The following is a 12331-nucleotide window of genomic DNA, read 5'->3' as shown; positions in this document are numbered from 1 at the left end:
TCCCACTTAAAACTTCATCTGCTTACATTTCTCAGAATAAGTCACATTACTGGTGAATATATACAGTAGACTGATCTTAGGCGATAGGATTACGCCTACTGCCTCCAATATAAATTCACTCTAGTTCCAAGTTGTAGGACACATGGATAATGAGACTGCCAAACTTTAGCACAATTGTGCTTTGCGGTGCATTATCCATTGCACATTTATATTTCTTTCGAGGAAGTAAGTTGGTGTATGACATAGTGTGCCCTATATTGGTGTGACTGTTGTGTTCCATGTCATGCATTTGATAAAGTTATCCTTTATTATAAACCTAATGGACAGGAAGAGATGTTCTGATCTGAAATCTGGTCTTCTTGGATACTGTGAAATAATGCTTAATGGAGGGAACAGGGAAAGAGACAATTGGGATTAGGAAAATCTACATTCAGACTATTCTACATTTTTGTCATGGGTATATCTATCTGCTAAGATAGTACTAAATTTCGAGTGTTTTTAAAATGCAAATCATTGGAAACTGAATACTCAGACTGACTGAGGATTCTCCAGTTTGTACGTTGGAAGCAATTATTTAATGTTGGAAATATAAATGATTGCTTTTGCCATAATTTTACCTCTTCTGCAATGCTTGTGCTTCATCAAATCAAAGGAAAAAAACATCTTTGCTTTAGGAAAGGTGGCAATTGAATTAGACCTCTTAAGCAGAGAAAGGACTAAAATGATAAGTGGTTAATATTTGTACAATTCCCCTCTAAGGGATGTAGTTTTATAGTTTCAGTCCCAATATAGTACATGTAGTCCTCGACTTATCACCTTAATGGGATTCAGAATTTATGTTGCTAAGAAAGAAATTTGTTAAGTGAGTTTTGCCCCATTTTATTACTTTTCTTTCCGCATTTGTTAAGTGAATCATTGCACTTGTTAAATTAGTTAAACAATTGTTACCATATTTTCTCCGAGAGGGGCGGCATACGAATCTAATAAGTAAATAAATTTTTGGAGTATAAGACACACCTTAGTTTTGGGGCAGGAAAATAGAGTGGAAAATCTGCTAGCATCCTTGGTCTGGTCAGCCGTAGCACATTATTTTATCCCCTGGTCAGGACTTTAAAAAAGCAATGACAAAAGGCTGCAAAGGCTTAAGGCTGGAAAAAAATCTTATTTGGAGGAAGTAGCAATGAAAAAAGCCTGCAAGCTGGAAAGAGCCAGGAAGACTGGTAGTGCTTCATTAGGGCTGGAAAAAGTCTCCAAAAAAGCTACATTCGTAGTATGATGCACTCACATTTTTAGCCTCTTTTAGGGGAGAAAAAGGTGTGTTTTATACATCGAAAAATACGGTAAATGAATATGGCTTCCTCATTGATATTGTTGTGAGAAGGCTGCAAAAGGAAACCACATGATCCTGAGAAACTGCAGCTGTCATAAATGTGAACCAGTTGTCCAGCATCCTAACATAAATCATGTAACTATTGATTGTAAGTGTACAAAATGGTCATAAGTTATTTTTTCCAGTGTCATTGTAACTTAGCAAATTAACTGTTGTAAGTCGAGGACTACTTGTAGCACATTCAACTGGGATGTAGAGTCTAGCTTTGACTTCCCTTAAAATTGGACCCTTATAATGAACATAAAGGTGATACGTCCTGCAAACTATACATCAGAAGCTGCGTAGCTTTGTGTGCAAAACTCTGCTTCCTCGTGACTAAGCCCCATCCATGCTCCAGTTTCAGTATTTAAAATTATTATGTAGCCTAATATTTTCCATTCAAGGAAAAAGAGACAGAGATGGAAAGAAAGAATGGTTCCACTACCGTACCAAAGCAATCTCAGCATCTCAGCAGTTTGATAATTAAAATGCACTGCTTGGTATCTTGTTATGCTTCCTACAGGACTTCTGATCAAACACAGAATTTCGGAAGATACTAAAAAAAGAAAATGTGAATTTGAAGGACATTAGAAATCTAAAGATGGTCCTATCTCAGAGGAATATGACGAATGCTCAGTTTGGTACCCAGTTTAGCAATATAACATACAGTTTTTCCTGCTCTAGTGCCTAAGTGGTAGAGTAGCCCCCTTCATTGACATATGACATTACTTTATGTTATTTTCCTTAAGTTAAGTTAGATAAAGTTTTATTATTGCTTCACCACCATTGTTGTTATTATATTGTATGATAATCTTTAGGAAAATTCATTTGGATTTCATTATTAAGTTTTATTTTAATTTCACCATCTCTTGCCAACTTGGGAAAGGCAGGTGTATAATTACATTAAATACATAAACATCTGCCTCATTCTGATCCAGGTTCAATTTACTCACTATTGTCTCCTGATCCAAGGTTAATAAAATGTTTTTGTCTATTAGTACTTGATTTATAATTTATTTTTCATTGTGGGTTACACACCATTATGCCTGTTCCAGAAATACACTACTCACGCTGGTAATAATAATAAAACCAATTTGTTTACCGGCTGTAGACCAATACAAAACGTGAGTAGATCAAAAGGAATTCAGATACTGTAATTTATATTCTCAAGCTTGTGAGACTGTAGTGAACAGGGACAGTCCACACAAGATTAAGGAAAGAAGGAAAATGTGCAGAAGAAGCAATGAGATAAGAAGAGTGTCACCAATGTGGTCAACACATATAATTACTACCTCAAGTTCTGGCTTTCCCTTAGACATATAAGCTGTCTCAGTGTTTTTGAACCGGGTGAAATCCAGCAGGTTCTGACAGAACTGGTAGCAGAAATTTTGAGTAGTTCAGAGAACCGGCAAATCCCACCTCTGGCGATCCCCAGAGTGGGGAGGGAATAGGGATTTTGCAGTATTTTCCCCTGCCATGCCTGCCAAGCCATGTCCAAGCCACAACTCCCAGAATTTTCCAGCCAGTATAGCTGGGAGTTGAAGTCCACAAGTCTTAAAGTTGTCAAGTTTGAAGACCTCTGTATTAATGTATTAAAATGTTAAAGTCACGTGCTCATGCCCTTTCTCACATCCTTCCATGGTTAGGAGTGAGATGTGAAATAATCAGGGAATGCTCTGCTTATGGAGATTGTGCCTCCAAAATGCTTGCACTGTAAAATTGATGTGTTTCTCTATGCAAGAAATATTTTTTTTAAACCCTCATTTCGATTGGTTTATTTATTTTTCACTGCAAACTGGCTTTGTGTTTGTTAAAGTATATGATGAGATTATACATACACATCCTGAATAATATAGATACATTGTAAACCCATAAGCTATACCCTTAACATTCACCCTATCCTTGAACTTCGGTGGCATAAACAGAATATTCCTGGCACTGCAACTATACATTCCCTTTAATGATTTATCAACCACAAATGATTGGGCAACACTACTATTTGATAGGATTGACTTCCTATCCATTGTGTTGGGTTGTTATTTGTTCATATTTGTCACCAACATGAATGCATAGCAATTCTGTATTTGCAAATCTCATCTCTATTATTAATCATTTAAAATATGCATAAAAGTCACATTAAATATAATAATTTTTCAGTACAATTAGAGTTCAATGTAACCAGTAATCAGTAAACCAAACTGCCAGGTGCAAAAATAGCTGCTTCTTGCATCCTACAAGATATGGTCTCCTCAGCTCATTCTAATGCCACTTTTCATGGCTTCAAATGATGCAATGACAGATGGTGATAGTTGCTTGGTCTCTTTCCTTGAGTCATGGATGTTTCTACTTTCTATGCTGAGAAAATTCACATGAAGCAGCTAGGGTACTTGCAAAATAACATTTACTGACAAATTAGCTTTATTTTTTAAATAAGTAGCATAGCTGAAATGTTTTAGTACCTGGGCCTATTGATCTGCTGAAACTGGATGATCTAGTTCTTCCTTCCAGAGATATATATACAGTATGCAAGTAATATTAACCTTTAGAAATTGTTGAGAATATTCGTAGCTCAGATTGTAGTGGTCTCTTTTCCAAGCTTGCTGTTTAATCCCTGGACTTTTTATTATCAAATTAGATAACATCTTCAGTGGGGTTCTGGGATGAATCCCAGCGACCAGTTAGGTCCCACAGAGTGGGTCTTCTCCGGGTCCCGTCAACTAAACAATGCCGCTTGGCGGGACCCAGGGGAAGAGCCTTCTCTGTGGCGGCCCCGGCCCTCTGGAACCAACTCCCCCCAGAGATTAGAATTGCCCCCACCCTCCTTGCCTTTCGTAAGCTACTTAAAACCCACCTCTGCCGCCAGGCATAGGCCGTTACAATTTTATGCATGGTATGTCTGTATGTCTGTTTGGTTTTTATTATAATGGATTTTTAATTGTTTTTAGTGTTGGATTATTATTATATGCTGTCTTATTGTTGTAGTTAGCCACCCCGAGTCTTCGGAGAGGGTTGGCATACAAATCCAATAAATAAATGAATAAAATAAATGAAGTGTCTTGTTTGTTTATACACAACCTGGGTAATCAATTGGTCTTGAAACTGGTTGAATCACAAGACTGATTGAGTCACAAGAAACAACTGATCAGAGATTCCTGCCAAAAATATTATATCACTTATTAATGCTTTATAAAATTGAACTTTTGGGTTTCTTCAAGCACAGATTTCTTATAGGAGTTAAAATTGGGACTACTATTCCTCAGAGGTTGTTAATGAAATCCAGGTTGTACCATGGGTGAAATTCAAAATTTTTCCCTACCGGTTCTGTGGGCATGGCTTGGTGAGCACAGCAGAGAAAGGATACTACAAAATCTCATTTCCGTCCGTCTCTGGGGCCAAGCCAGAGGTGGTATTTGCTGGTTCTCTGAATTACTCAGAATTTCTGCTACTGGTTCTGCAGAACCTGCTGAATTTCACCCCTGAGATGTACCCTTTACTTAAAACACATTTCACATGCCAAGTATATATTGTGGCACGCGTTTACCGAAGCCAAGTTGAACTCAGAAGACAATCTCCAAAAATATTTAAAAATCAACTGTTTTAATTGTTAATTTAGCACACAGCTTCTAGTAAAACTCCCCCCAGAGATTAGAATTGCCCCCACCCTCCTTGCCTTTCGTAAGCTACTTAAAACCCACCTCTGCCGCCAGGCTTGGGGGAATTGAGATACCCTTTCCCCCTAGGCCTTTACAATTTTATGCATGGTATCTCTGAATGTATGTTTGCTTTTTTATTATAATGGGTTTTAATTGTTTTTAGTATTGGATTATTGTTATACGCTGTCTTATTATTGCTGTTAGCCACCCCGAGTCTCCGGAGAGGGGTGGCATACAAATCCAATAAATAAATAAATAAAACATCTTCCTTTTAATTTTTCAAATATGTCAGTTTCTCATGAATTTTGTATTCCAACATAAATGTATTACTTGCATTTTACTTTTAATGTTGTGATACCTAAATAAAAGGTATATCAAAAGCCATCTTTTAAAAGTTCTATCATCTATCTATCTATCTATCTATCTATCTATCTATCTATCTATCTATCTATCTATCTATCTATCGTATCTCTCTCTCTCCTTATGTACCTATGAGGTCATCAAAAGATTATATTAGATTATGGTTCACAAACTGGTGTTCTCTAGATGGATTGGACTTTAACTCATATAACACATTCTCAAAATGTACCAGAACAGGGCAGGGCTGTGTTAAACTATCATTCTATGCTGTTAAATCAAATACTTTCTCATATGAAAGTATAGTATTGGGATTAAAGTCAGCCTAACAGACTACTAGACTTAGCCTTCATGGTTATGCCTATTTCTCTTTTAAAATATGTCACCATCTAAATGGTGGCACATGGAAGATAGTTCCTTGTCTCTGCTGGTTAACCTGTCTGTTTGAATGGGTTCAAATTTTCATGCTACTGGTAGTCTTTGGTGAATGACCACTTGTTCAGTGACTGAAGTTATGAAGCCACTGAATGAGGATTGAGAACTGGTTCCTGTTGCAGCATTTCCGCAGTCATATGATCATAATTTGAACACTTGACAACCAGTCACATGAATGTCATTTGTGACCTTCATTCACATGAATGTCATTTGTGACCTTCATTGCCAGCTTCCAACAAGCAAAGTCAATGGAGATTCCAGAATGAGGTCACAAATGGCAACTGCATGATTGGGCCATTTTATGACTGCACAGGATTTGCCTAACAATGGCAACTGGGACTGCTGCAATTGTCATTTTAAGTGGGCATGATCCTGTGACATGCTTTATGACTGCTCGACTTAGTGACAGGGTTGCCAGCTCCAACTACCATTGCTAAGTGAGGACTGCCTAAATGTGGAGAAAAATCTCCCTTTATCTGCTTTTTTTTTGCATTTTATATAAATCTATCAGGTCTCCAAAATCAATTTTCTTATGATAAGCCTGGATTATCAAATGCATTTTTTTCTTTGTGAAGGTATTTTGAACATGTTTGCCACCTTGATTTATATGTAAAAATAATAAAAGCAGGGTAAAAAATAAATAAAATGCTAAACTCTACATTATTGTGCCACAATTATTATTGTGCCTATCGTAGATAATATCCTAACTTCTTTTCCCACCATTTTGCTTCCCTTGACAGTATAGAGATGAAAAATTAGAGCATTGGCAGTACTGATAGTACTTTATTAAGTGATCGGTCTTACAATCACATCAAAAGATAAAATAAAATAAAAATAAAATATAGGATTTAATTCCAGAGTAAAACAAATAAAATACAGTAATGAAATACATATATGGTAAATAAAAAAGAATAAGCATATATCACCTTAAAAGAATCCCAATCTGTCTGATATAACGAGTTCTTAGCTCAAAGGCCTTAACTATAAACTTAGCCATTTTACTCACAATGTATACATTAAAGCTTGACAGCACTGCTAAAGCCTGAAAAAAATATAGCATCTTGCTAACATGTACTGTGCTTTTATAATATACTTTTTTAAAATGGTAATTTTTTCAACCTGGTATCTTCTAGTATAGGGGTGTCAAACCTGTAGCCCAGGTGCCGGATACGTCACACGCAGGCCATACGAGTCTACGGAGAGGGGCAACATACAAATCTAATAAAACAAACAAATAAATAAATAAGTACCTACCCCAGCTCCGCGAATGGGGAAAACATCACAAAACATTACATGACAGCAAGGTGACACTGTGAGTTTGACACTTGTGTTCTAGTATGACCCATCACTCCTATATTCTCAGTCAATCAGATGTGTTATCTTGATCAGTATTCGCAGTCTTCACAATTTCAGGGGGTGGATTTCAATTCCCAGAATTCCTTAGATGGCACGCTAACTGGATAATTCTGAGAGTTGAAGTCTACACACATCGTGAAGTTACCATGCTCAGGAAACACTGATCTAGACCACTTTTTTCATTAGTAGGACATACAGGTAATACAGTACAAATCTTCCTGGCAATGCCAACCCACGGGCACTGCCCTCACCACTTAGACATCAAGATCAAAGGCAACCCCGATAGGGAAAGCTAGATCTGAATTCATGCCAGCCTCACTTCCTGCTGCTCATCCTACCTTACCAGCTCATTAACAGTAATTGCTTGATTTAAATAATATCCCTGCAATTAAAATATTCCTAAACAGTGGCTGAGAATTCCCAACAGAATTCTTATAATTACTGTATTACTAATTATAAGTATGGATTTGAATTCAAGGAGCACTCTTTTTTTTTCACTAACACACACCTTTTTACTGTTACAATACAGCTGTGATTTGAAATGGTACAATAATCCTTATTTAGTGACTGTAATTAGAACAGCTACTTAAATGTTAAGCAGAGCGATTTCTAAGTGAAACTGTGACTTTGCTTTCTACCTTCGGCTCTCCTTTTTTTAATAAACCTGTGAAGGTCATAAAGGTGAGGATTGCTTACCGTGTTACTTTTTCATCAGCATCCTTTGTGAATGGTTGCTGTCCAAGACAGTCACTAAATGAGGATGATCTGTATATGGAGGTACTTCCTATTAAAAAATAATGGGAAAAAAACTTGATTCCCTCATGCTGTCACATGAGCACTTAACCTGTGGTACTGTTCACTAACAAGAACATGGATAACTGCACTTCCGAGGAGCATAAAACACACTTGGCTATTTAAATGTGATCGTTTGATGGTTGTAGAATAAATGTGTTTATACTATTGGGTTTTTAACTATTAGTTTTAGCATTAGATTGGGTTTCACTCATTGTATTGTATTGTATCCTTTTGTTATAAGCCACCCTAAGTCTGCAGAGAAAGGCGGCATAGAAATCCAAATAAATAAATAAATAAACAAAAACAAAAACAAACACATCTGATAATTAGAATACAAGGCATTTCTGACCACTGAGTAACAGATCTGGAAGGGACCATGAAGGTCTTCTACTGCAGGGGTCTCCAATTTTGGCAACTTTAAGCCTGGTGGACTTCAACAAGGTAGAACAAGAAGAAGTGGGTGGAAGCTGAACAAAGAGAGAAGCAACTTAGAACTAAGGAGGAATTTCCTGACAGTTAGAACAATTAATCAGTGGAACATCCTGCCTCCAGAAGTTGTGAATGTTCCAACACTGGGAAGTTTTTAAGATGTTGGATAACCATTTGATTAAAGCAGTGTAGGGTTTCCTGCCTAAGCAGGGGGTTGGACTAGAAGACCTCCAAGGTCCCTTCCAATTCTGTTGTTGTTATTATCATCTCCCAGAATTCCTCTGGCAGCACAGCTGCCAGGGGAATTCTGGGAGTTAAAGTCTTTCAGGCCTAAAGTTGCCAAGGTTGGAGACACCTGTTCTGGTCCAACAGATTTGGAAAGACCATATCAACAAAACGATTTTTATGTGGGGAATAACAACATAAAACAGAGAACATCCCTTCATTGCCTTTTTAAGAGAAGCAGCTTGTTCACTGGAAGCCTTCGTAAATGGGAGAAAAATATTTAAGGAAGGGGTGGCTCCCCATCCTCGCCTCTCCCTTTCGGGACCTCTCTTTATTTCCCTCCCTCTCTTCTCAAACTCAAGTTCAACTCCTAAACGTTCTTCTACAATTGAACTTTTAAACAAAAAACAACAACACAGGAATGGCACCCGGACCATTCACCTCCTCGGTTCTGTCAGAACTTTTAAAAGCAGCGACGAATCTCTTTGCCAATCTCTTTCGCGCCGGGTCCTTGAAAAGCAGCCTTAGTAAAACTTCGCCCTTTTTCCTTCTTTTTTTTAACCTCTAGCCGGCACGTGTATAGACACGGGCAGGGAGGGAGGGAGGAGGGTTTGAAAAGGAAACAAAAAGCTGTTGTGTGCGCCTCTCGAGTGGAGCAAAGGTGGAGGGGAAAAGAAGCAGCTGGAGGAGGGAAGTAGCGGCCACATAAGCCGCTGGTTACCCAAAGCAAAGGCCGCAGACAAGCGGCGCTTTCGCGTCTGTATAGCAGCGGCAGCGTTTCCCTCACACCAGTTACGACGGAGCCGAGGGGGGAGGGGGAGCTCTCTGTCCTGGCAGATTCCCGGGCTTTCCCGCCTTCCCTCCCTTCTCCCCGCCTTGTGCTCAAAAAAAAAAAGGGAAGCCCGAGCCGCCTCAGCCCAAACTGGACGGGAAAGCCGGTGACGGGCAGTCCGTGAGGCGCCCGCCTCACGCTCTGCCCCTCCCCCCCCTCGCTCGCTCTCCCTTCCCGTTGGAGCCCGGTGGGCGGGAAGAAGGAGGCAGAGAGGCCGTCTCATTGGCTGCGAGCGTCCGTCGCTCGCCGCGAGACACGCCTGGAGGGAGGGAAGGAAGGAGGGAGAGCGCGCCGCCTGCCCCTCCCGCTCGTCCTCTCCTTCTTCCAGCAGCCCCGCAAACCGGGACGCGGCTCCGGCGGGCAGAGTGCGGGTGGTGTGTGTGGAGGGAAAAAAAAAAGCGGGAAAGAGGAAGAGGAAGGAGGGCGGCGGAGACTGAAGGGAAAGGAAGGGCACCCGCGCAGACTGGGCTACTCCGAAAAGAGGGGAGGGGAGAGAGAAAAGTTTACACCCCTCCGTGGCTCTCTCTCTCTCTCCCTCCGCCGCCCTCACCCACCTCTTCCCGCGGCAGACGGGAGTTTTACCTGGAAGTTGGGTTTCCGCCCTTTCCCCCCCCCCTCTCTTTCCCCCAAATAAGAAATTTTTCGGCTTTAGCTCCGAAGCTATCCACACAGCCGCGGTCGGCAATGTGACAGCCGGAGAGGGGACGGCGAACGACCCTTCAAGCCGGCCCTCCTTTGCACAGACGGAGCTGTCACCGAGGAAAAAGGTTTCCAGCCCAGAAGGGACTTCTCCGCTTCCAGTTTAATGAACCGCCCCGGATCGCCTGAGAGAAGCTTAGGAGGGTTGCTTTTTTTGCCATTTTTTCATGCTTATTATTATTGGAGAAGAAGGCGACGCTGCCGCCGCTTCGGGAGTCCCCAAGCAAGCTCCTTTGCGGGTTGGTTCTCCGTCTCCTTCAGGATTTAAGCCCCCCGATTGCCTCCGGATTTCCCACCTCCTTCCTGGCTACTCTTCCCTAACCGGCCGCTTTTTTCTGGAGGGACTTGCTCCTCCGGCCATTGCGAGTCGAAACGGAGACCGAAAAATGAAGGTGAGTCCGGGAGGACGGAGAGTGTGGGGGGGGGGGGGGGGGAGAGATTATGAGGGAAGCACCCCAAAGCCCATGCCACCTTTTGACCGGAGTCCCATAGCGGACAGGCTAAATAATAATAATTTTAAAAAAAAAAAGCTCTGAGCGACTGAGGGAGCGTTTCTTCTGGAAAAATGTCACTCCGCGGAGAATAAAAGGAGAATTCATAGGTAGCGCCCCCCCTTTCTCCCCCCCAGTCAGACCAAGTGCGTCCTCTGAGGTAAAATATGCTACAAGAGGCACTTCCAGGTCACCGCCAGTCCTCGCTTTAATCCAATTTAAAAACTTAGCGGGCGGGGAGGAGAAATGAGAAGGGAATGGAGAAGCATTTCGGCCTTTGGGGCCACGGAACTAAAGTAGCTGATCCAGGCTGGGGGGGGGGTAACACACACACATACACACAAAACCGCGGATCAGTCTGTATTAAAAAGGCTAAAAACATTAAGCACACGTGACATCGCGGATAAAGTCAATCTTATATTTTTGAGTAGCTGGAAACACCCCCCCCCCTTTTTTTTTGCAAAAATAATCAAGCCGGGAGGGGGCGGTTTCGTGTTTTGGAGTGTCCCCCCCTTTAAAAAATCGCTAAGCACGGTTTTTTTTTGGGGGGGGGGGAGTATTATTTTGGAGCGATTGCTCTGTCTCGCGTGCCATCGGTGGACTTCTGCAGCTCGGCTCGCTTTGCATGTCGTTTTAAACTTTATTTCTCTAGGCCAGTGTTTCCCAACCTTGGCAACTTGGGGATATCTGGACTTCAACTCCCAGAATTCCCCAGGCAGCATTCGCTAGCTGGGGAATTCTGGGAGTTGAAGTCCAGATATCCCCAAGTTGCCAAGGTTGGGAAACACTGCTCTAGGCTATTATATATACAGTACAGTATATATATATTGAGGAGGGGGGGAAGCTGGGCGTTTTTAGCGAGGGAAACTAGATCGAGAAGGGTGTGTACGCAAAGGGAGGGCAGGGGGAAAGAGCTGTCTCCTGGCGGGAAGAAGGAGGGGGGGATGTTAACACCGCTTGCCGTTTGGGTGGGGTGTTAAAAAATTTGGGGCGGCGGGGTGGTGGTGGTGTGGAGTTGAAGACAGTTTTTTCCGCGAAGCTCGGGGGGGGGGGAGAAAAACCTGCGGCATTCCTGCGGGTCCAATAAAAGGAAAGGAGAGGATATCATTGTCTTTCAAATATAAATCTATATGTATATTTAGAAACTCCGGCCGCAAAGATGGAGCGGGTGATGAAATGTTTCCAAGACCTTTAAAAAAAAGGGTTTCGAGTTTGGGAGTTCATTTTTATGGCCCTTGCTTATCAGTCTGTGCAACTTAAAAAAAAAAAAGGAAGAAAAATCCAAATAAGCAGTTGGCAAAGACCCCACTTAGACGCAATAAAACCCAATCTTGAGAACCAGAGGGCAAGTCCTTGAGCCTCTTAATAAGGTTTCTGTTTGCTTTTTTGGTGTGGAAGGTTTTTTTTTAACGGGGGGGGGGTTATCGCTCCGACAAGATGGGATTATTTGCTGCCCTGTTTAAAGCGGGGCGGGTTTTTTGCCCCCGCCGCGCGAGATGGGAAGCTTGCGTGTCCTTGCTTCCACGAGTGGCCTTAAGGGCAGAACGGGAGGGGGTTCCCCAGGCGCTTACCTTGACACAGGTAAGAGATCGGGTCTCGAGGGGCGGGCACGGCTGAAGCGTGGGAATTTTGGGGGAAACCTCCCAATTCGGATCTCACCGTGGGCTTTTTTTTTTTAAAGAGGAAACGG

At 41.7% G+C, this 12331-nt stretch overlaps 1 protein-coding gene and 1 long non-coding RNA gene across 6 annotated transcripts in view; one reads left to right on the top strand and one right to left on the bottom strand.

Moving 5' to 3' along the window:
- Positions 1–6756: 6756 nt before the first annotated feature.
- Positions 6757–9473, bottom strand: LOC139170500 (uncharacterized). The gene is made up of 3 exons (XR_011559637.1): positions 9061–9473; positions 7867–7954; positions 6757–7032 (listed from the first exon to the last, which is right to left on the bottom strand). It is a non-coding gene; the product is annotated as an uncharacterized lncRNA (long non-coding RNA).
- A 242-nt stretch (positions 9474–9715) lies between these two features.
- NR3C2 (nuclear receptor subfamily 3 group C member 2) overlaps positions 9716–12331 on the top strand; it is a 180419-nt gene continuing 177803 nt past the window's right edge. The window contains exon 1 of one of the 5 annotated variants that reach the window (XM_070757795.1): positions 9716–10542. Coding sequence is in view for 1 of the 5 variants with exons in the window: in XM_070757794.1 (XP_070613895.1) it covers positions 12138–12222 (85 nt within the window). In the remaining 4 variants the exon portion in view is untranslated. Of the gene's footprint in view, positions 10543–11991; positions 12012–12136; positions 12223–12331 lie in introns of those variants that run through there. The other 4 variants (XM_070757800.1, XM_070757799.1, XM_070757794.1 and 1 more) reach the window with 4 other exon arrangements.

Source organism: Erythrolamprus reginae, chromosome 7 (assembly GCF_031021105.1).
Source record: "Erythrolamprus reginae isolate rEryReg1 chromosome 7, rEryReg1.hap1, whole genome shotgun sequence".
Taxonomy (NCBI): Eukaryota; Metazoa; Chordata; class Lepidosauria; order Squamata; family Dipsadidae; genus Erythrolamprus; species Erythrolamprus reginae.
The sequence above is the reverse complement of the archived record's forward strand: the minus strand, read 5'-3'. Positions and strand labels throughout refer to the sequence as shown.